This window comes from Chiroxiphia lanceolata, chromosome 5 (genome assembly GCF_009829145.1).
Source record: "Chiroxiphia lanceolata isolate bChiLan1 chromosome 5, bChiLan1.pri, whole genome shotgun sequence".
Lineage (NCBI taxonomy): Eukaryota > Metazoa > Chordata > Aves > Passeriformes > Pipridae > Chiroxiphia > Chiroxiphia lanceolata.
The window spans coordinates 48500422-48525507 of record NC_045641.1 but is presented as its reverse complement, the minus strand read 5'-3'; the positions used below and the strand labels follow the sequence as shown (position 1 = coordinate 48525507).

The 25086-nt window shown below is 38.1% G+C and overlaps 1 protein-coding gene across 7 annotated transcripts in view; it reads right to left on the bottom strand.

The window, feature by feature from the left end:
* Positions 1-1058: 1058 nt before the first annotated feature.
* The window catches only part of CNOT4 (CCR4-NOT transcription complex subunit 4), a 79443-nt gene continuing 55415 nt past the window's right edge, over positions 1059-25086 (bottom strand). For 4 of the 7 annotated variants that reach the window (XM_032688703.1, XM_032688700.1, XM_032688702.1 and 1 more), the window contains 5 exons: positions 22504-22561; positions 21976-22225; positions 19548-20045; positions 3250-3462; positions 1059-2481 (listed from right to left, as the gene is read on the bottom strand). In XM_032688703.1, the coding sequence (XP_032544594.1) occupies positions 2180-2481; positions 3250-3462; positions 19548-20045; positions 21976-22225; positions 22504-22561 (1321 nt within the window). In that variant the 3' untranslated portion in view covers positions 1059-2179. The remainder of the gene's footprint in view (positions 2482-3249; positions 3463-19547; positions 20046-21975; positions 22226-22503; positions 22562-25086) is intronic. The other 3 variants (XM_032688704.1, XM_032688705.1, XM_032688706.1) reach the window with 1 other exon arrangement.

Here is a 25086-nt window from a genome sequence, read left to right as displayed (position 1 = left end):
CTTCCACCGCCAGCAGTTACAGGGGGGCATTGTACAGGGGATGGCTGGATGACAAAAACATCATTTGCTTTTGGGGAAGCACTGGCATCAGAGGGGGTGTGCACATTCTCCCAAGTAACCAGGGCATGTGACTCAGCAACAATACCCATTCAGAAACAGCGCGTTCAGTTCTGTAAGAGACAGTAAATACAGCACCAAAATGGTAACTCAGGGGAGAGAAGAGCAAAAGCATGTAGTCTCCAAGTGATGCTTAGTAAAGCAGGGTATTTAGAATCACTTTATGCAGATTCAATACTTGGTTCCTCTGTACAGTGATCAATTCAGGACTTGCTCCCCCTCCCTGAAAGGCCAGTCTCCCTCCATCCCCATTTAGGTGTTCACAGTTCATCAGTGGGAATTCCCTTCCTTGCCTCTGCCAGCAGTAAACATTTTTGGAAAGCTGCCAGCCTGAGCTATATAGCTCACACCAGGTGAGAAATCCTTCTGCACAGGCATCTCTAGGATTTCAGGCTCTCTGCCATGCTCATGAGCTACATCAGTCACCACCCCAACCACAAGTTTGCTGGTTTTAAGTATCTCTGCCTTGAAGAGTAAGAGCTTATTGGAGGCCTTCTGTACATTAAGAGCTCTTCACCCCCTGCTGTGCAGTGATAGTATTTTACACCTTTAAGTGAAAATGCTGACTGAAGCAGGGAGTTGTAACTAGAATTCTCTGCCACAACCTTCAGGCATATTATTGCATGCTATCTATCCCAAGTGCCATGGCATTTAATTCAGGAAATATAAATGAGTTTTTCATATTTCAGATTTAAAAAGATATCACCAATAACAGAGACTGACAGCAATGAGTAAAGACAAGAGAATCCTTTTACAAAATTTAAAGTGTGTATGCTTTTTCCACCCTTCAATACAGAGGTTACCATGCAAAGTAGTATTTTCCAAAGTAGATCCGCTTTAGATGAATAGGAAAAAAACCCAAAACACCCAATGACATATGGTTTTATCAGATGCAGTAATTAAAAACCCAACATTAAAAGACCAGAAAAGCAAACATGAAGTCATCATCAAGTTTTCTGTTTTATTTAAGATTTTAGTTTTAATTCTGAAGAAAGAGGTACATTTCCTTGGTTTTAGTTTTAGCGTCAGGTTATAACCATGTTTATTTATCTGTTTCTTTTTTCCTGTCTTTTCAATACTGCACAAACGTCCAGAAACTACAGGGTTAAGTAAAAGCTGCAGGCAGAGGAGGTCAGAGGTTGCTCCTGATGGTGATCATGTGGCCCCAATGCAGTGCTATCCCAGAGTGCCCTAATCAGGTGAATCTTCTAAAGAAAAAAAAAAAAAAAAGAAAGAGAGACTGACAGAGGAGATAGAAAGACTGCAGTAAATATCACTCGTGTTTCAGCTGCTTATAATTATATTATGTATATGCTAGGTATTAAATCTGTGAATACTTTTAAAACATTAAAGTTTACTTTAAATCTAAAGCCAAAATTAAAGAAAAATCTTATTCTCCTCTCTTTAAACCACTCTTTAGCAACATGCCAGTGACTCATAGTTATAAGTGTTTTGTCTTTCAACACACTTCATCTCAAACTCTGACTGATGCAATAAAATCCCCTGCTCAAAAAAAAAAAAAAAAAATCAAAACAAAACACCAACATAGCAATTTCCCTGTGTAGTGCCACACAATGCAAAATAAATGCTGGGCCACTGTTTGCCCTACATGTTCAGTAACTTCATTTAAATTAAATACCTTTTTCATGTTCCTGCATTTGATTCTGCATTGCATTTTTTCCCCTACTGCAGACTGACGCTTTTCCACTAGGCAGAAATACTCATGTGCAAGAGACATAAGACAGTAATATTCTCCTTAGGCATTGAGACTGCATTTTGCTTTCTCTCTCTCTCTCTTTTTTTTTTTCCTTAGAACGGTTAGAAAATATTTCAAGCAGTGTATTCCAAACACTGGTTCTGCAAAAACTTAACGAAAAGATATGGTCATGACCCTGTGATGGCATTGCATTTGGGGGGGAAGTTTGATCAGGAACTGGATTCTTCAGAAAGAAAGATATGACAGGGAACAGTAGGTGGGCATGGGAAGGAGTCAGGGTGGGACACTTCCTGCATTTCTAACGTTTTGGGTCTTATTTTTCTTTTTTTTCTTTTTCCTCCTTTCCTAATGACGATCCAGCGCTGAGCTCTGTAGTAGATCTGTGGGGGTTTTACTGGGGGGTCTGAAGGCTGTCTGAAAGCCTGGAGGTGGGGAATGGAAGCTGGTGGGGTTTGAAGGAGGAGAGTAGGGATTCCAACTGGCTCTGTGCAGAGGGATCTGTGTGCCGAAGGGGTTACTGTGGTGCGTCTGTGATGGCGCTGCACTGGGGCCGTCCACCTCTGTGAGGGCCTGAAGAGATTTTAGCCAATGTGGAGGATTGTCATCTTGAAGGGTGTCTAAACTGTTTCCTGTGGAGGCTGGGATACCTATGAAAAGAAGAAAAAAAAACAGGGATACAGGCAAGTCAGAGTAGAAGCAATAAGTTGAGCATGAAGGAGGTCAATTTAACCTAACAAAAAGCAACAGTGAAAAAACATGATTAGTTTGTACAGAAAATGCATTATTATGTATAATTACCCTGCCCGCAAAACATTTAACATTAATTCCAGATAGAAGAAAGTTCACCCTCAGAGCACTTCTTCATAAAACACACATTTTTTCTATCAAACATCTTTCTCAAGAACTGCATCCCTGTCAACATGATCTTACCACACCAAGCTGCCAGTACACTGCATGCTTCACCTTCTACTCTGCCTACTTGAATCATGCTTCAGTCTGTCTAACAGGGAAATGCAACCAGACAGCCTTATAAAAGAGAGCTTTATAAACAAGTGGAGTATGTCCCTTTTTAAATAACAAAGTCCAGTGACTGCCTTCAGTGCCTCAGGACCAGCGGCGCACATACCGGACATGCCATCCAGCAGAAGGGACACCTATGCATTGACCGTACAGAAAAGTGCTGCTCCACCTGACTGCCTGCAAAGGTCTCGGGCATGCATTGCAAAGGCCTAAGTGACGCTCTGTTATACCTAGGGGTTCCACAAAAATTCCTGGAACCTTGAGGTTTTGTGGATGGAAGCTGGAAGAGACCACCGCATACTGTCTTTTTTTTTTTTTTCCAGATGTAAATCAGTTTGTGCCAAATACCCATCTGATGGTTTGCCAGTGGAGCTGAAGGAGTGAGAAACGGTTACCTGTGATGATTGCGGGGTCCATCCAGCTGCCAGGGCTGTCCCAATTCAGGCTGTCGGTGGTGGCAGTGTTGGACGTTGGTACACTGTGGTTGGCGTTGGAGGGGGAAGAAGCATTGGGCAGTCCACCAAAGTTGATGTTAATGTTCGGTAGAAGTGCCCTTAGCCCGTCCTGCCATTCCTTCATATTTAAACTCTCTACAGAACTGCTGTTGTCTGGGAGATTTACCAACAAAAAAAATGAAAGATAAAAAAATAAAAAGCTGAAGTTAGAAACAGATGTCCTTCTTTGGTGGGGTATGGGATTTTGCTTTTACTTTTTAAGCTAAGCATTTAATACTTTCCCTGTCCAAAAACTAGGGTCAAAGTTTCCATGATTGATGAATTACTCAGAGGGGCAGGCAGGTTTTAAACCAAGTGTAAGTAGCGGGAGAAAGATTTAACTCCTCTCCCAATACATATTTCCCCATGTCAGTTCAGAGATTCGAATAATCAAGGACACAGTGGCTCTTCCTCTATTACTAATAGGAGAAAATCTACTGGGTACTTGATGAGAATACCTCTGGTGCAACTTGGTTGCTTTATTAATGGGCAGCAGGCTCAAAAGGGTTGTTTTGTCTGATGCGTATCAAAATGAAGAAAGGCTAGGTAGGGCTTTGCAATAGAAACCGAACATGAGAAACCAGGGAGGTGGAGAAATATCACAAAAGTCTTTTATTATAGCTTGCTCATTGTCAGCCCTACAGATGTTCTTCTGAAGGTAATGGTAATGAAGTTGGAGGGAGTGAAATTTCCTCTTGCAGTTGAAGAACAGTAGTGAAAATTCTTTAGAGATCTTTCAGAATAATTCCCGACACAGCAACATCCTCAAAACTTTGGTCAGAAGAAAACCAGATGGACACCAAAACAGTCAAGTCTCAACTACTTGCCTAAATGTTTCAGGACAACAGAATAACGTGGCTATTAGCACTACAGCAAATGATCCCTGAACACAAAAGTTACACCATGCTATCTAGGAATAGACTATTAGGTTCTATGATCCATCTCTTGCTTTAAGTATCTCAAAGCAAAACAAACCAGACACAAGCATTCTAGTATTTATCAGCCAACACAGAAAGTTCTACTTCATTAACTTGTGGTCAATTATATTTGAAAAGGAAGTGTTGGGTATATGTTGGCACATCGTCATCTTTTTGACACATACCTAGAGTACAACTGATTTGGGTTTTTTTTAAACATCTCTGCTTATCCTAATTGAAGAAAGGACCTCGATGTCAATCAGAATTGTTATAAAGAGATACACAACATCATGTTGATGCTACTTCATTGACAACAGAAGAGATTTAAGTCTTCATGGAAAATTAGAGGATATTGCTAACTTGCAACTCTATGTTAGAGAGCAAAAAAAGTAGTCTCAATTGCTATCAAAACCTGCCCCGGCAATATTTGTAAAGCTGAATGCTCGGAAAGAAGAGATGTCTCGAGCAATTGCCTTTTTGTAGCTACGGGGGGGAAAAAACCTCCAAAACCAAACAACCTACTTCTTGAAATTCTGTGCTTCCATGCAGAACTTTCCTTCTCCAGGCCAAAAGTTTTTAGAATAAACTTTATATTTAAAGATTCTGCTTCTGTACAGAATTACAACAAGCAACTTCAGTCACAAATCACAGCATCATACTTCAGTCCAAGTCACCAACTGAACTTCAAAACAAATTATTATACAAATCTGCTCTACCTACTCTGCCAATGATGGCTGTTGGAGCAATGCATTCATTTCTAAGCCTATGCATGCTTAATGCAGCTGTTCTAGCACAATCATCCACCTACACACATAAGTGTCCTCACTTTGCAGGATGGCAACCGACACCTAGAATCTTTGTGGCCAAACAGACTGATGCTGCACACGGAGCATGGACAGAGATAATGGCACAGATGCAAAGCGGGTACTGAGAAAACCATCCTCTGTGTCTGGGCAACTTCACAGAACACATTTGACCACAGACAGTGTAAGTTTTACAGTCAACTCTTGACTGTTATCCCCACTTACTGGCTGAGGTTGGGGAGTGACTTGATCTCAGAGGTTATGGCATGAGGTACCTCCACCAGGAAGACAGACAACTCCTAAGCATTCCCATAAACAAAGAAAAGGCAGGTAAAAAACAGGTAGTGGAAGTAAACCCAAAAACCTGCCTGTTACTACATGCATCATGTTACACCTAAAGTTCAAATTTTCAGTGTGACAGGAAGAAAAAAAAGAGCCCTAAGAAAACCGAAGCTTTCCCTTAAGCAACTAACAACCTAAGATCATCTTTTCAGTAACACCCTAGTGCGAAGATGCAATCAAGCCTCCAGACATAAGTGTGACTGTATCTAACAAAATGTGCAGCAATGTGCCCTGTGGGGCCTGGTGTACAAGTCCCTTTGGGTGAAAACAATGCAGGCTTAGCAGCAATTCATTCTGCATTTGTTTTGCATCAAGCCATAGTGCATACAACTGGCTTTCACTTCAACTTTAATTTCTCCTCCTGTAAACCAAATCTACTTCCTGTTCCTTCCAGAGCTCCTACTTTTTCCTTTGCAGTTCTAAAGCACAGAATAAGTGCTTTGAAGAATTTAGTGCAATACATTTTTCATCAAAACCTACAATCCCGGGGTTAAAAATAATAAATCAAAATTTTAAGAAGTATTAGTCAAAAATGTCCTCAATATGTTCACAAGCCTCTTGAACATCTATAAGCCCATTTGAGACAAGTTCTAAATTAACTTTTCAGAACAAAAGCAGTCAGCTCATGATCACTGCAACAGATTCTGCATGGTACACCATTAGTTTCCACTTTATTTTCTCACTGCTGCTTCCAACAGCTTGTGCAAAGAAACACAGCTCTGTTGAATTACTCACTTCTACTACAATGCAAAAAAACACACAAAAAATGCTTACTGGGTCCGTGCATGAGCGACCACACTGATCTCAATACCTGTGAGCTGGGAATCTGCATGCTCATATGACGGTCTCAGTCACGGAGATTACTAAGCCCCAACATGCCCTCAAAACTCATGTACAAGAAAATAAATGTGTAAAAAACTACACACCTGCAACATGTCATTGAGGAAGTCTAATGAAGACAAAGCCTGAAAGATGTTATAAGAAATAGGATAGGAAAATAAATGTTGTAGGGCATTAGGCCCCCTTCTTATTAGACATTATAAGAAAATACGTATGCTTTGTCCTGGGTACCAAGTGACAAAACAGAAAATTTAAAAAAATGTATTGTCTTTTCCAGACATCTGAGTTTGTGGGGCTGAAAGGCAAGCTAGGACAAAACCACTGACCTCTGACACAAAAAAAACCCCAAGCACCACATCACTCAGGTGTCTGTAACAGTTTTCCAGCTTAGCTAATAAATGCACAGAGTTAAAAAAAACCACCAAAAACAACAACAAAAAAAGAAACCCACAAAACAAACACCAAACACGACCAAAGCTTTCTCAGTTACTGGCTATGTTAAGTAAAGCACCCAGAGAGAACATGAGCAATTTCCTGGCACCATACACCAACACCCAAAATGAACAACTAAATCAGCATGTCTTTGCTGGAGTCTGACAAGTTTAAAACAAGACCCTAAGTGAAAATCCAAGTCCACCCCAAACACAAATGTTACTTCCACCAACTGCAGAAAATAAATACCTTCAGAATTCCCTACTTATCCCTCAGCTAGTTTGTTCTTCCTGTTAAATACGTTTATACTTCACCATGGAGCTAAGTACCATAGTTAAAAATGAGAAAAGGTTAGCTCTCAGTTAACCCAGATCTATTAAAAAGGGCATTTGCCTGTTGCCCAAAGATCGGGAGAAAAAAACCTCATCAGGTGAATTTAGTATAGATAAGTAGAGAGCAGGTCTTCAATGAAGGTCTTCTGGCATAAGGAGTACAAAGGCACGTGCCCATGCCCAGGGATTCTACAATTTTATAGTATTAAGCATCCAATCCAAGAACTATCTGCCCCCCAGATCCTCCCCAAATCTGCCTCCCTGTCACACCTCCCCTGAACTGAGTCAGAGTATCCAAGACCCCTTTCTTCCTCATCTTCCTCTTCTTCACCGCACTTACTGTCTTTGGAACTTCTCCAAGGTTCTGGGCTTGAAGGTTGCTTTGACTATGGTAGTATCTTGTTGTTCAGGCCTGGGAGGCATATGTTGTTAAACAGAATGTGTTTACTATAGTCCTGCCTTGAAAGGAGCCTAAAGAAGCCTGAAGAATTTAGAAAATTCAATATGAAGTGGGGAATAGGGTGTGGTAAGTGTTAACTACTACTCTAAAGTGTGACAGACTATACAACTATACTAAAAATCTATATACTACAGAGCTACTTTAAAATCTACAAAAGGCTAAAAATCCTAAAAATTCTGAGGCAACAGCCTATTACCCTTTCCTATTTCTAAAATTAATTGTTTGGAGGGAGTAATTTTTTGACTATTAGCAGACTTCTCAGTTGGACATCACAACTAGGCACATAAGAACCAACACACCACTGTTTCCTTCTCTCAAGGAGTGGAAATGCCATCTCCTTTCATAACTTCATCTTAATTTAAAGCAGCATGTCCTTGGACAGTGGGAAAACAGAAAAAAACAGGGTAAAACTCAGTTGACTGCAAAGAAAATATTTTATACACCAAAACAAATATGAGATTCCTCTCCTCATGCCCCAGCATTGCCTCCCAGAAGAGAGAATAACCTGGTGAAGCATCACTGAAAGCACCATTATGAAAAAACATGGCCCAGATACACATCCTGAACTCCAGTCTTCTCTTGATGTACATTTCATAATCCTGTCTGGTCTAGCAGAAACTTGTGTTTACAGGGGTGAACTAATCCCACAGTTCTAGCATTAAAATTTGACTGTCTGAGGTGGTATGTCAATGTGAAATAAAAGTACTTGCATGTGAAGTTTGCAAAGTCAACCACTGTCTTAGACTAGAAAATGAAAGAAAAATAAGCTTCTTCAAAAAAATAACTTGTCCATCCAATTTAAATAAATAATCATTTAAAGTTAACTTTTAAAAATAATACAATTGAGAAGGCTGAACATTAATCTGTATAAAAACTAGTCATTTAATAAATTTCTAAATAAAATAATTGCCCCATTATTACATCCTACCAGACAGTCTGGCAGTGTTACCTCATTATTCTCCACCTGCAACGCTGTAACACTATTTCTTCAAATCAGGCAAAGCAGTGTGTATTTGGGGAACAGACAGTGAAGAGGATGATGGCCAAGCCAGAACACTGTTCTGTTGTACATAATCAATACTTTGGAAGATGTTTGCACAAGCATCTGCTGCACTGACACACGCTGTTTTGTGACTTCCAAAATTCTGACATGACACTGCAATGTAGACCCAAAGGTGTTTCAGATGTGGTTGTGTCACATTTGTGATGTTGATGCACTTGATATTTTATATTGAGGGTAATGGGATAGCACAATTTACAGTTTACTTGGTGTGACACAAGCCCACTAAAATCAATATCTGTCTACAGTGACTAGACCATTTTGCATTATTGCTCCAAACCTGATACAAGCCTATGGTCAAATCCACAGCAAAATGTATACAGTACATGCTTAAAAATATGACTAATAGAAAAGATCATAAGACTGTTAAGTGTAAAGCAAGTCTTTTTCTTTGTTCTGCCAAAATTATACTCCAAACTGTTACAAGAGCACTAACTGTGTAAAAACATTAAATATATTTATGCCAAGTCCTATTGAAAAGCAAGTAGTCCTGCAATTCTACATTGCAATTATTTATTTCTGTTTTAAGAACACATTAGTATGCTATGTGTGTGACCAAGAAACACAACTGTGTCAACTACAGAAAAGCTTCAAATAAGTAAAATAAATTCAGAGGAAAATCATCATATGAGAGAAAAACAAACTTCTTAGCAATGCCACATACCTGACTGCACAGACTAGCAACAAAAGAAGCAGAGACTATCAAGGGGTATTTGGTAATAAAGTAGCTATTTCAACAACCTGCCTGTAAAAAGGCCCCTGTGAAATCTTCAAGGACGCTGTACAGTAACAGCTTTGAAGCCAAAGAAACATGAGAGAAAAAAAAAAGAGCAGGAAAGACTACCAGGTAGAGTTCACCAGGAGTCTTTCAACTCAATTAGAAACAAATGCCCCCCCCCACCAAGAGAAGCATACCCTTTGAAGTGACATCCCTGGTCCAGGTCTACGCTTTGTGCTACCATGTTCACAGACATCACAGACAGTACGTGCTTTCCCTGAAACAGCCCGTTGCCCTATTCTGAGAAGTGACTCATTAAGAACTGAAATTAAAATAGAGGCTTCTCTATTTTAATTTCAAAATGACTTTCCGCTACAGGTACTTCTGTTTTGCAAACAGCTGTCCAATATTTCCCTTTGGTGGAAAGAGAAGGCAAGGACAATTTGCCACATCCAAAAAAGAAATTATGCCCATCACATTAGATAAACTCAAAAGCCTTTAATCTAAAGCTTATATATTTAACCATCAACAAAACAGTTATGATAAGAACTGTACCCATGTCACTTTAATGTGAATAATAAGCTTGTTTCTTCATGGAATTTTTAAAACCATGAATTAAATCCCAGTTAAGCTTCTACACTTTGAAGGATTTCACTCTCAGATTTAATTGATTCTGTGTATCTATGATTGCTAGGAATCCTACAATGTTTAAACCAAACAATGAAGTTTCATCCATTCACAGAGGCCTGAGCATGTTACCGGCAGACTAAAGAAGACTGAAACTTCCCACATTTAAACAGCAGTGCTGCCCATCAGGAATGCAAGTAGCCACTTCATGTTAGGGAGATATCAAGTGGCAGGAGCACTAGAAGATAAAGCCGTTTGCAGGGAACATTTAAAAACCTCACAAACACTGTCTACACATGGGAAACAACTTGACAATTCACAGAAACGGCTTTCTAAGTGTCATTCCACAGTGTGGATTTCAAATGAAAGTCTTATAGTCATAAGCTCTACGAGCTAAGGAAAGAAGCACATACATTCACACACATTTATGTACAAACACACACGTACAAAATTGGTTTTGATTCACAATAGACACCAGTATACCCTCAGCTTTAAAATAATGCAAGTAAAGCACCTTATATCTCAATTCCACATTGATTTCCATGGTTATATTAGTTTCACCCAATTTAAAAGACAGCTATTAAACAAAAGCACACTATTCTTCAATTTTAAAAAAATCAATTGCAACTTAACTTGCCAGTTAGCCAAGCTTGCAAGTAGAAGACGAATATATTGAACTCTAAAGTATAGACTTAAAGGGGAAAGTTCTTCTAAGATATTTTCTTTTTTGATAAGGATCTGACAGTACAACTGTTAAGCTTTCTGTGACTAAATAAGTGTTATGAGTCAGAAAATGTCATTTATTTTCACGGGAAATCCCTTCTACAACATTAGTATAGGGACAATATGAAGACTCATATTTGCTTGCATCTACAGTGTCAGAATTTTATTAGGTTTGAGAAAAGCAATTTCTTGTGAGTTCTTGTGATTGACTTATACTTGCCATGGTTCAGGAGACCAAATCTAATATATAATTATAGCAGCCAACCACCCAATTTTAAGCTATAAGCAAATTTCAAATTGAGTTTCTAACTTGTTTTGAAAAATATGCTTGACTTCCTAGCAGATGATTCCAGAGTATCCCATTATTTTTTATTACTGACTTTTTAAGAGTTTATTGCTGAAAATACATAGTGGTCAACTGCAGGACTTGATTCAAGCTGGGGTCCAACGTACTGCATAGAAAACAGACAATATATTGTGTAATTCTTCCATCTTAGTCAATAAATCATCTCTTTTTTTGCTTGAGCTAACACCTAGTCCTTGATGTTGATAATCTTAAAAACTTCCTTAAATCTAAACTAAAGCATACAAAGACTTAAGATACTGAAACAAAGGCAACAGGTACTTGAATCCTACATACAGAACAGTTTGATTAAAAAGCTCAGAAAGCATGCAATTCCATTCATCTGAGAAAAAAAACGTTCATTTTAATCTAAGCTGCTTACTCTCACATCATGGAGGGTTCTGTCTCACCAGGTTACACTGTCTGTCAGTGGAACAAACAAACTTTGACTTCAAATGAAAATCCCATGTGTACAAGTGTACTTGTGGGTACATGCATAAATATATGCATAAATTAAAAAAACCCTGAAATTTGCCCTATGGACAACGAAATAACTAGAAATGGCAAAGAAAAAAAAACAGATTTTCGAAGGTGTATTTATAATTAGCAAGAGCCTATCCAGTTATGGAGATTCTGGATTCCAGGAATATCCAACCAATCAACCAATCCTCTGACCCAGACTGCAAGACCAGCACTAGCACAATGAAAGCATGCTCTGACAAATGATAAAGTAATTTTTAATTTTTCCACATCTGTAAAAACCAATTAAGGCTGATGCATATTTGCAGATTATTTCAATCATTCTGTGGGAAAATTATATAAAGTGCAAGAAAGCCAAGTTTTCAATTTCCATGACATGAAATTCATTCTGATTACTAAATGCTGTGTTCTAGTAGAGGTGACCTACTTTTTAAATACATGTGTTTTTTTAAAATAATTGCTCTGAGGACAAGCTGAAGTTCAAATGAGGCTGTGATGTAAAATGAACCTTGAGATGGTAAAGGATGGAAAAGATCAAGTTGTTTTTTTTTTGGCCTCAATGTGATGTGGCATCACTGGGAAGAGATACTTTTTGTAAAGCTGCTCTTTCAAGTGCTCTTATACCTTCAGGATATTCCTCCCCCAATACAATTTTTAAAAGATTACATTTGCTCTTTCTCAACAGTTTTTCAAGTTGGTGCATTTCAAAAAAAGTTTACATGGGAAGCCTATGAACTGTTTGTACTTTTTGCTGAAATGTATCAGTCATAATTGATATTTTGTGAAATGGACTTAGCAGGAGCTAAAGTTTCAGATCTGTGCCAAGGCACAGCCTCTTGTAGTAACAGGTGGCACTGCCAAGTGCGCTCATTTCCAGTCCTTAGAAGGAAAATGCCAGGTTTTTAACATCACTAATATAATTGTACCTTTTAACTCACGCTAGTGGTTTATTGGATATTTTGATGTGCCAGCTGGTATTTCAGAAAAGCATCTAAGAGAACACAGCACCCCAAGGCTAAGGATCTGCCTGCTGGAGAAGGGAGATGCTACACCAGACAACAGAGCTGCCTCGTATGCTGCTGCAGAGCCATCCCAAGATTTTATGGGCTAACTGTGAAAGGAAATAACCTTTCTAAATTTTGGTGTACCAGTCCTTGAAGAGGTTCTATAAGCAATAAATGCAGTCTTCCATCCCTAAAACACAGGCAAAGGCCCAACATTTAATGCAGCTGAAGCTCCTCTGGTGACATTACCACAGACACAAACAGCCAGAAAACTTGATATGAAATATCTCCCACCTGCTTGTTTCTCTCTGTTTCTGGGAGGAACTGCTAAAAAAGCTGTCAGGACTGATGCAAACTGGGTCAGCTACTCAGGCCACTTATTTCAGCCAACTCTGCATTTATTTCAAATCTAGTAGTGTTAATGAGATTAGTCATTCCTCTGATACATTGCAGCGAGAGGTTGGAGGATTTTTTTTCTCACTTTCTTTCTTTTTGTTCACATTTTCTTCTTCCAAAAATAAAATTACACATTTAAAAATCATCTCACTACTCCTAAAAGCAGGATGCCTGTCTTTCACTGCCATGACTAATACTCTTGCAATCAAATATTTAAAAAAATCTGTAAGAGCTTAAAACCAAGCTCCAGAGATGAGGACACAGATATTTATGTATCAAGCCTTACTTGAAACAGTATCACCCATACAATCATAGGAAAAAAATTCCACAGGGTCTAGAAAACAGTTGCAGTATTAGCACTGAAAAGGCTCTGGAACAGAAGGGTGGGTGTGTGAGATGAGATTTGGGTACAGATGGAGGAGTAGCAGAACTTAAAGGACAGGTGCTGCAGATGAAGTTCTCATAGAGATCATGAGAAGATTACACTAAGGAAGCCAGGTCTTAGCAGCAAAAGTAGAAAGTGTATAGGAGTTAATGGACAAGACACCAGAGGTAAGAAATATACATAGCAGATTTTAATCTTGATACTGATTTAGTATTTTGAAAATTAATCTGAAATCTCACTTCTATTTATTTCAAACCTAGCACCCCCACCATGGGTGTATAAAAAACCCACCAAACTTCTCCAAAGAAACAAATGAGCAAGCCAGAAGTTTATTTTCAAATTGAATTAGTTCCATATTGTGCCAAACACTCCCTCTTCACCAGTGAAATAGAAAATTAGTTATGATGGGAAATAAAAGGAGAATGAATTTCAGGGTGGAGATACACACAGACACGAAGTGTCTCCTAAAGAAGAAAGGTGGAGGTCTAAGAACCTCCATGGAAAATATGGGGTGCAGTGAATATAAAGACTGATAAGAAGAACAAAATATTCAATGGCAAACGCTGCACTAACAACAGTCATCTTTGTTGAAGAAAACAGGATACACAAGGATCAGTAATAGCAATAATGGAAGCAGCTGAAGGTTGTTTACCAAAGGTACTTTTCATTTTACATTTTCAAAGAGGTTTCAAAGGAGGAGTGACTCTGTTATCAGGGCAACATATCCACTTCTGAGGGGAATGCTCTGCACTCTGGAAAAGATACAAGCCTTTGGAGGTCCCATGCATGGCACCTGCAACTACTGTATCAGCCAAGATTTTCGCCAGATTTCCTATTTTCAGGACTCATACCTGATCAGGAAAGACTTCAGCTATAGGCAGCCATAGAGCTAACCTGGGGGCACAGAAGACTACATTCAACTGCCATGCTTTGTGCCCAGCTGCTGGCAGAAAGTCAAACGTCAAGGAAAACCCCCAAGTGAGCAAGCAGTCTTCTTTAAAGGATTAGGACAGAAAATTAATGGACTAATGCATCTCTTACTGTTAAGAGTAAGGCAATCAATACTTAAAACAGGCATTATACCTTTCATATATTGTCAGGTCAAGAGGAAAAGTGTAGGAGAATGCTCTTTTGACCATGGCATCCAAATAAAGGGATGTGAGGCAGCAATGTTTAAGGCACATTGATTGTTGCTAGGGTGTGGGATTAGATGCATTTTGTACACAGCATTTGGAGAAATTTAATTTTTACAATATGCTAAATTCAACAGCCATACCACATGGACCAAACTCTCTTTAAAAAAGGCACAGTAGCAGAACATGCACAGAATCCCATATCATATCCTGAGACCACAGAAAAATGTCAGCTGCTATGCCACAAATTCCTTTTTTTTTCCCCAGTCTTGCACAAAACCAAGGCATGGGGTGGTTGGGGGATTTTTTTTTTTGTGGTTTTTTTGGGGTGGGTTGGGTTTGTTTGTTTGTTTGTTTTTGGTTTTTTTTTTTTGTTCAGGAGATAGAATCAACCCAGAGAGAGAAGACAAAGTCAAAAAGACCAAACCAAATAATAAACGCGTGCCTCAAATAGAAATGCAGTTACATTATGAGAAAATACGAAGTCAGACAATGACTCTTAGTATTACAGGGAAAGCATGTTAACACTAATTCTGTCATCTCATCCTTTTTTGTGCTCTAAATAAAGTCTTTAAATAATATGACCATAGCCAACATATAGGGATCTTCCCTTGTATTACTAAAATGTTGTCCAAAAGGTATCACTAGGCAAGAAAGGATTTGGTGTTTACATTCAATAGCTGGGGGCATAGAGGCCAGAAGATTTAAAGCAGGAGATGCAACACCATAGATTTTCTAGGAATGGAAGAGCTTAGGACGTAAAGTAAGTGGGAAGAAGTTAGACTTGCTTAATAAAACCTTCATTGCTTTGTCCTCCCTGCTACCAGCCATTGCTTCACAAAAACCTAAATGCAGGCATGACTTGAAAACGTGCATGCTAATCAGTATCTTGATAAGGAATGCAACACCACTACCACAAACACTGCTGGGTGGCACCCAAAATTAATAGAGCTGTCTAACTGTTTATCGTCTCATCTTTAAATACATGTAATACCATCAATTAGGCTGTACATGTTCAACAGATATAAGCCACAACACCAAAACTAAAAGTTCTTGAGAGAATAAAATTTTGATTCATCATTATAGTCTACTACATGGACTTATTATATTCAAGCCCCTTGTTCTGAAGTTTCAGGAACAGCTCACAGAAACCTACTGCAATCTCCACATCAGTCAGCTTTATGGCTAAAATATCATGACAAATTTTACAGTGGTTATCTTCAAGGACAATGGGTAAAACTTTTTTCTTCCCCTATCCTAGACAGGGTTTAATTCTTTATGCTTCCTATCTGTCTCTGTGTTCACTTGATTATTTTCTCTATTTAGATTTCTAATGTATGTATGATATATATAAATTGCCTTTGTTAAAAAAAGCATTTGGACCATGCTTCAAGACGTATGGTTTAATTTTTAGGCTGCCCTGTGCGGAGTCAGAAATTGGACTTGATGAACTTGTGGGTCCCTTCCAACTCAGTGGTTTCAATGATTTATTTGGGAAGAACAGATACACATTACTGCGTAACATTAGTCTTGGAAGAGTTCAAACTGTCTCAATTATTATTGAATATATAAGTGCCTACAGTTAAGTTTTTGCTCATTTGGAATTATGTTCAGGATAACTATGAAAGTAGTAAATGAAATAATAGCCAGCGTTTCAAAATGTGAAGTACTTCATCCTGCATAGAACTTATGGGAAAGGTGGACAACTTTTTCCTAATACTTTTAACTCTGTGAATTTGGTCCTATGCATTTTCTATGTAACAAAATCAATGACTACCAACCACTCAGTAAACTCCAGAAATAAAAATACATATTTCTATTTTGACATTAATAGGCATACATCTCATTTTATAGGCACCTGTCTCAAAACACACTGTTAATCTGAAACCTACTTTATGATCTCATACTATACCTATTATTTTTGAACACCCCACCAGGCAGTAGGGTAGCAAAGATGATAGTGTGTTAGTGATAGAATTACAAAGAGTTTCCTGTTATCCTACAGTAACATAAAAATAAAGGCACCCACCCACCCACGCTGCTGTCAGTGAATCAATCTTTCCTTTGCCATTATCTGTGGAACAAAGAATAGTGGCTGTCCATATTCTTAGGATAGCTTGCATACAATCTAGGGTAAGATTTCTTCCAGCAAGAAACACACTGCCCATGAAGAAGTCACTGAACTTTTCTCCTGAAGCACAGTTACACAGTTATAATTACACAGTAAATCATCTAATCAGTCCCACACCACAGAGCAGCAATAAGCCTCAACTGTCCCTGAAAATGACAACATGTAACATCTGCTACAGTTTGCAAAATCATACTGTAGGGAGAAGAAAAAAAATGCTACTCTGGGAATCAATCAATCAATCAAAGAGTTCATATAAATATAGGCTGGAGACAAACGTATGCCTGATGAATGTAACACATTTGAAGTATATGTATAATAAAACTATGAAGTCAATTGGGTAATTTCATTGGAAATCACAGAATTAGTTAATAAATACTACTTCTGAGAAATAGGCAACTAAACTCCACATGAAAATTATTTTTAAATTAGCTTAAAAAATAAAAAGAATGTAGGTAGTGCCTGTGTCCCTCCATTTAAATTTGGTACACATCACAAAACAGCCCTACCTGGAGCTGTGAGGTTATGAATACAGCACAGCTCTGATTCTCAAATAAACAAAAGGTAACTTCAGCAAATTACATTCAGAATGTCATACACATGTATTTCTTGGTTTCTTTTGCTGTTACATCTGAAATGGCCAAATTGATGACACTTACTAAAACATGGACTAACAAAAGAGCCAAGAAAAAGGAGCTTCAGGTGTGCTACAACTAATTGCTCCATACTGCTAAATAGCTATTATGCACTGCCTTTCTAGCAGGTCAGCTAGAGTTAGTTATAAAGCACTGTAATAAAGTTTCATACTTCCAACCCCATCAGACACCCGTACTTGTAAATCAAATGCAGAAACCAGGAAAATTCTGTAATTATATACTTGATACTGATAAGATTAAAAACAAACAAAGAACAGGAATTATTTTTTCAAAAGGAATACAAAATCAATTTGTTGAGAGACCTGTACACTAGATACAGATTAGAAAAGACAGAATAATCAATAAATTGAAAACTATTAAGTCAGTACACAAAAATGAGGTATGAGGTCATCTCCTGACTTTTGAATTATTTGTACATCTCAAGCAGATAGGTCAGTAAAGAAAGCCCTAGGCACTAAATAATACAAATCCATAACCCAGCAAACAAAACCAGACCTATGAGAGTTCAGCTGATTTTTGGCAGCAGGAAAAGAAAAAGGAGTAATCTAAGTTTGTACAAATGACTCTTTTTTTCAAGATATATCAAAGCTGACATGTAGATCACCTGAGAAGTGTTTGCACTGCAGCAACTGCTGCTATATAATTGTCAGCCAGGCAACTAACAATGTTTTCTATAGCAAGAGATTAAAACCAACTCAAAGGAACTTGCCATAGAAACTAAAGCAGATGTTTACTTTGCTTTTAGCACTGTATTTGCCAAAAATATTTTGAGATCAATTGGTTCTAGCAGTTGCATACAAAACCCAACATAATTAAAAATCTATTCTATTGCCTTAAAACATATGGGGAAGTACACAGCCTGGGCTGTACGTCAATCAACACCACACAACTTGCTCTTCAGAAGTTGTACAAGAAGATCTACAAGTCTTCTACAAATACAAAAGGGTCTTCTTTCAAACTGTCAATTGCCATTAAAGTAATGCAATACTTTTGCAAACCTAGAATCAGTCTGTACTATGAACAGATTTTTTCAACACTAAAGGATTTTTCTGGTCCCTTTAGTCCATAAGATAGTCTTGTTACTGGTCCCTCAAACTGTAAGTGTTTAGAACAGAGTGGCAGAGTTGAAACAATGTCTTGCTGTGCTTCTGGAAGCTCTGTGTAGTTTAGGGGAAAGTGAGTAACATTGCACATTGCAGCTATGGATGCTGCAGGTTTTACTCCATGCCAAGAATAACTTTTTTTTTTTAGCGCAACCAGTATCAGTCATTTTAGGCTTAAAAATTTGTCATTGCCAGTATAAAGAGTTTTGAACTACTTGCATTTGTAGTCCAGACCATTTTTATACTTTGAATCAGCCTGAAGACCCTACAGCAGTCATGTAGCTACAACAAGCCTTCAAAGAGGACAAAGTACAGGAAAGTAATAGTCAAAATTAGCCTTGTACTAGAGCATCAAAAACACACGACTTTCTCTAGGTCGCTTTCTTATAGTATAGCTAGTACTTCTAAAACCCAGAAAAGAAAATAATGCTGGCAACATCTCAAGAAACAGTTTTCTCCATCTCAAGACTACAAAGAGCTAACAGAGACTTTCTACATGCAGTTCATTATACATTTAATACAATTTCTTCCCCTGTTACAAAAAGAGAATCTGTGTAGGCCAAGCTAAATCGGAAACATGGAAGGACTTCAAACTCCAGAAGTGAATTTTTAATCAAGACAATTATTGTTACAATTAGCTCCTTAGTTGTAACATTTGATGCAAGAGCCTATTAATCCATTCAGGGCAGCCTGAACTGGCCTGACTGCACATTTATTTTTCTCCAACATCACAACCCTCACAATCAGAATGAATCCTCTTACACACATTGCAAGCATCCATTCAGTGGAAGATTAGTGTAATATTAAGGCCATCTGAAGTACAGAAATGAACAGCACTGAATGTTTTATTGTGCAGCCATTTGGTTATGCACAAGAGGGAACAACCCAGCCAAGACATCTGGCACAAATTACCATCATTGCAATTTTTTGCACGACTTTAAGAACTCAGGTCAGCACCTGCATGTCAACAAGGAGGTCACAATGCGATTCCAGGGCCTATTCTTATGGAAAGCCAGTCTGGCAAGACTGAAGAACCAAAATACCAATCTGCTTTGGCACAAAATTAAGCGGGCACAGAATACTCCACCTTCCTTATAAAGCTCAATATTACAAGGCTAAATATCCAGTTACCTTTTTTTTTTTTTAATGGAAAGGGTCTATTTAAAACAATATTCTTCCCTCTGTTCATAAACCTAGTATGATTGTAAAGAGATACCACTCTACCGATTGTAGCTGGCTACACTCTTTTTCTGTCCTGGCTCAGAGAAGCTGAGAGCATGAATTAAGTCATATTTATGGCTGTCCCGATTCACCTACCTGATATAGGGATCCCTCCCAGACCTGTGCTGTGTTGTGGTGGGAGATTCAAGTCCAAGAAATTACTATTTGAGGTGGGATTTGCTGTGTGGTTCAAGTGCATGATGCTATTGCGTGGGAAGGCCATCCAAGGATAGCGAGCTGCTTGGCCTGGAAAACTGAAGGAGTTGTAAACTGCTCGATGTTGCTGAAACTGTGGGAACCTCTGTGGCATGACTGGAAAGGTGCTACTGAGAGAGTTGGCATTTGTGGGTGCAGCAGGATGCAGGAATCCAGAGCCTGGCCCTTTGGCAGTTGTAGTGTGTGGGGTAGGGTTCTGAAGAGATGTGGGCGAAAGGGAAGGTTGGTCTTGGACTGACAGTTCCTTCTCAATCAGGTCTGCTAAGGCTTTGCGGGTGATGTCAAAGGGGTCAAACCCTAAGTCGTCCTCTTGCTGTTTGGAGGAACCAAACCCAAAAGCTGCTTGCCAGTCTGTGGAGGAGGATACTGGTATAGTTTCTGTCAGAGAGGAAAGGAACAGGATTTAGAACAAGAATTAGTAACTATTTATCCATACAAAAATTTTAGTCTGTGTATCTGACTGTGGTCTGTTATCTTTCATATAATACTTCTTTATACATTCCCCAAAGACACCTTATTCATCAGCTTAGAATGCCATTTTCAGATCAAACTGTCAAAGATTTCTACTAAAGGTAAAGTGTTAGAACTAGTAAATAGTATTTTTACTGCAGAAATGCTCTGTTCCTGAACTACAGAAAAACCTTATCAAATAGTTATTTTCAGTAATAAAACCAAATAGAAAGACACCAATATACACTCACTTAGAACCTTCTTTACACCCATACTAATTCATGAAAGTGTGAACAAGCAGAGTTTAAATAAGGTTGTTATTCAGTTAAGTATTTTGCTTTCAGTATGAAAGCTGAGCAAGAAAGGTGGGCAGGAGACTTTCCTCCTCAAAAGAAGGAATCTCTGAATAGTGGTTTAAAAAACCGAACCAAAACCAAACCAAACCAAACCCACAAAAAATTCCCTACTCTCTATCATTATGAAGAAAACAAGCCAAATTCTTGAGCAGAGATATTGATAAAACAAAAAAAAAAAAAAGGAACTGCATTACAAGATACTGTTAAATATTTTGAGTGTGTTGCAAAAAAAAAAAAAAAAAAAGGGTTATCAGAAATTGCCTGCATTTTCAATTAATACTTCGTTTCCTGATACTGTTAATTTTCTTATTCAGGTTCAGTGAATGCTGGGTCTACTTTCATGGTATTTTTCCTCAAAACTGTGGTCATGCAAGCTAAGTACAAGGGTAGTATCACTCGCAACATTAACTCCCTCTGCTGGTAGGGACCTGGTCTACTGCTTTAAGCAGGTTCAGTATCCTCTCTTAGAAAAGAAATTTACACTTCTATTTTTACTCTAAAATCCATGACAATAAAGAGTTGCTTGATCGACAAAAACTTGTCCTCTGCATTCTTATTTAAATAGCAACCATCATTTAATATTAATTACAATCTCTACTACCTGCAAATTGTCTCTCACTGCTACTTAATCCTCACAAAATTGGTACATAAAGTACTTTAGCAGCAAGTAATTACCTTGGTAACAATATTGCTTACAAACAGATAATAATAAAAATAATATTGCTTACAAACAAATTACGACATCCAGAAGCAAGATAAACATCAAAAGATGACTAATCACTAAGTAAACTAACTCTGTCATAAGGTAACATTTACATTCCATTTTTTACTGATAATGTTTCATTTAATTTTCTAACACTTCCCTCAGATATACAATTTGTAAGCTCTTAAATACTGGTAACCATTCCCAAGACTATATAAATACACCTAAAACCATGTTTCATTCATATGATGTGGTATTTCATAGCAAAGTACCTGAAAAATACAGGTATTTTTCAGTTGATGCAATTAACCATATTTTTATCTTTTTTGAATTACAGAATACCACTTCAGAAAGAGAAAGATTAGGCACCTTGAGGTAACTACACAGGATACTAAAGAAAATTCTGAATTCTACAGAACAGCTTCTGGTATCAGAATTACAGATTACCAGACCAATATATACTGAAACCCTGTATTTTCTTAGCTCTCAATAAAACCCTTTAACATTAAATACTAAAGCATACATGCCACATCCTATTATTTAGACAAGCATGTTGCTAAAAAAAAAATAAAATAAGCAGTCTAGTAATTTAGTCATACAGCTTGAAAGGTCTGTAAAGACGCTTTTAGAAGCAACCCTTAGGTCAGTGCAATTCATTTGTAGTTAAGTGGCAAATTTTAACCATTTGTGAAGGGTGAAAACACAGTATGGAGCAAGTCCCAGAGTTTTAGGTTCTGCACAGTTTTAAACCTCAGCTGCAAAAGCAAGCAATACCCAGCCATATAACCTGTGTACGTACCTGATGTGAAGAGGCTCTGTGGTTCTGGTGCTGTGGGCCAGTCACTTGAAGTCTGTGGAGAGCTGGGGAATGGAGGAAGCCCACTAGGGATGGGATTAGGGTGCCGGAAGTTGTCAGAGAAGAGTGACTGTGATTCTGTTACAGCCCCTTCAAAAGGAGACCGTGCACTGTGATTAGATGAACTGATGGGTATAACTGGATTGGGTTTTGTTAAACCAGGAGGTGGTGAAGGTGTGTCACTGTTTGTTATCTACAGGCAAGAGAGGAAGACAAGCAATTAGGATGAGTGTTATATATAAAATATTCGTCACTAATTCAGATGAAAAATTTCCTCAAAGTTTTTGGCCACAATTAGGTTAGTTATATAGCTCAGCACAAGGTCAAACAAAAATCAATTTTGCAACTGCATTTTTAAATTTTGTTTAAAATTATGATATATTTCAGAAAGTACTTGGTTCTCCAACTACAAATTGCACCAAGTCATCAAACCCAGTTGTTACTTTCACAGCATTTATCTTTATGTCTTACCTGCTGAGAGCTGTCACCATTTCCTATACTGAGGGAATCTGAAGGTTTATCGATAGGGCTGCAAAAGTGGGAGGGAAAAAGACAATAAGACACTCAAGTATTTAATGCAAATATCAACATTTGCTTTCACAGCCGAAGACAAGCCTTAAAACAAAAACACAGCAAAATTAATAAGTAGGAATTAAGAAGGAAAAGAGTCCACTTATTTTTTATGAGACTGCTTTTTTAATCATAAGCATTCCAATCATTTGTCATATACTGTAATACTTTCCACCACTCTCCACTCTGCTTGTTGACAGCTTAAAGGAACAAAAGAAAAGTTCTGAACATGTTCATAGCAACTCTATGCCATACAAAAACCCAGGACTCTACTGCTGTGGCAGTTATTTTGTAATAGTCCGTTCCATCTATGATACTATTGGAGAGAAACTTGGGAAGATTTATTTTCCAAATATGCAAGTTTTCAGTTCCCATGCAAGTCCTAAATAAATCTGGGGAGACATAAAACATGAAATTAACTAGTCCTGGTGGCAACAGCCTTTAAGCTTTTGACTAGCAGAAATTAGTTCCAAGGTAAGAAAACTGAGTTTTGAGATGACAGAATGGAAAAAAGAACTGCCGAAAGTAAAGAGAATATAAGATACAGGAGAAAACAATCTCAGAAAGCTATTCACTGCAGATTACCATGACTTGGTTGATATGGCACATGTCAGGATTCAAGATACTGACAGGCATCTGTGAATTGCCTTATTTATGCTAAATAGCACACTAATGAAATGGTATTAGTTCAAGTTCACACTAAAATCTTTGCTTTACAACTTCAAGGTACTCTCATTTTTATCTACCCGTAAGAGATGATGCACAAGCATCAGGTTGTGCAGACCAATACGCAGATCCTATAAACAAGGACCAGAAGAACATTAATTTCAGTTCCATTAAGAGGCCACAATGGGATACAAGTCAAATTGCAGTCATGATGTGTTAGTACAAGACAAATATATGTAAGAATTTTTCTTAACTGGGTGCAGACTTCAGATTTTACATACATCTGGTTTTCCCCTTACTGCTGCGAAGTTCAGCTACTGCATACAGCCATATAGTAAGGCCAACAATTCAGAAGATTGCTTCCCCTCATATTTGTTCCCCTCATCCCAAAATGACTAGTTGAAACAAAGCAGAACTACCTCTTCATTCTAAACAAACTGTGTAAGAGTAATCTACCCACAATTTTTTTTTGCTAAAAAGACTGATTGAGTCTACCTCTAACAGACAAATGAAGTTGGAGTATTTATGACTATAAAAGAAAAATCCAGAGAATATACTTGCAAACAAGCATTTCTCCAGTGAAGATTTACAAATACTTGCTATTCAGCGATCCAATAGCATGAATAAAGTTCTTCTATTTGAAACAAACTGCTGGTTGGTAATTTCTGAATAAAGCAAAAATGTTTGCTGTAGACTCTTCATTACACAATAAATTCTGATGGTAGAGCTGATATTCCAGTCAAATTCTTTTCCTACACCTAGCAAAGTCACAATGCTGCAGTTTCAAAAGCTATGTGGTGAGACAACTTTTAATGACAATCTAAATGGTGGAAGTGTTTATTATACTTGAACCTGCCTAAGGAGCCTTTAGTTGCAAGACAGGCTTCCAGACCTCAGGAAACCTGCTACAATAATTTTACTTACAGTTAATACATTATTTTCAGGAATAAAAGAAGCTGTACATCACTGAGATGCAACCACAGGCTCTCTGATCACTCCTCAACAGGACTACCATTAAGCCTAACAAGAAGGTACCACTTTCAACAACACTCTCAATGTTAATGGATTGGTTCAACATTGATTTAAAATGAAGATTGGCTACCTAATCAGAAACACCATCCCTTGAAATATTAGGGTTTACCTTGCTGCTTTCCTATCCAACCTCTGAATGAGCCTAATCTGTATTACCTCAAGGGTCCATAAAAAACAAAATAGCATGACTATAGACTAAGATTGGAACTGCAAGTGATGTTTAAGATGGAAGAGGACACTAGTTCTATTCAAGGAGGGCACCAAAGAAGAAAAAAACGTTGGCTGGCAGTAAGAGCTTACTGCAAGCAGATGAATTACTTCCTCTACACAAAGCAGCCTCAGTTGAATTTGCTGCCCTGTTGTTCTATAACTGAGTGGTAATTGGGGAACCCTTACCTCTGCAGTTGTGTTTCTGGAACACATCACTGTAACGATATGACAGATATTCAGCCCTAACATTTAACTTCCCTCTACTGAAGCTTTTCTAAGTGACAAGCCTCCTGATGTACAGTGAATAGTGTGTTACTTTTGTGGAAGCTTCTGTATAGAAAAAAATGAAGGGGTCAGCTCTGATGGGACCATGCAGCTGTACCATCTGTTGAAGCCCTGGTTATTCCATTCCACTCAGCCCTCACCTGCAACATCACTTACTAACTTCATTTTAGGGTTCTCCTGCACAATCTGCCAATCAGTCTTTTTGACATGGGCTATGCTGAGCACAGCTTTTTGTGACCTGATCAGGATTTGAATCCAGTCTCCAACCGGAGAGAGACTGAAGAATCATTC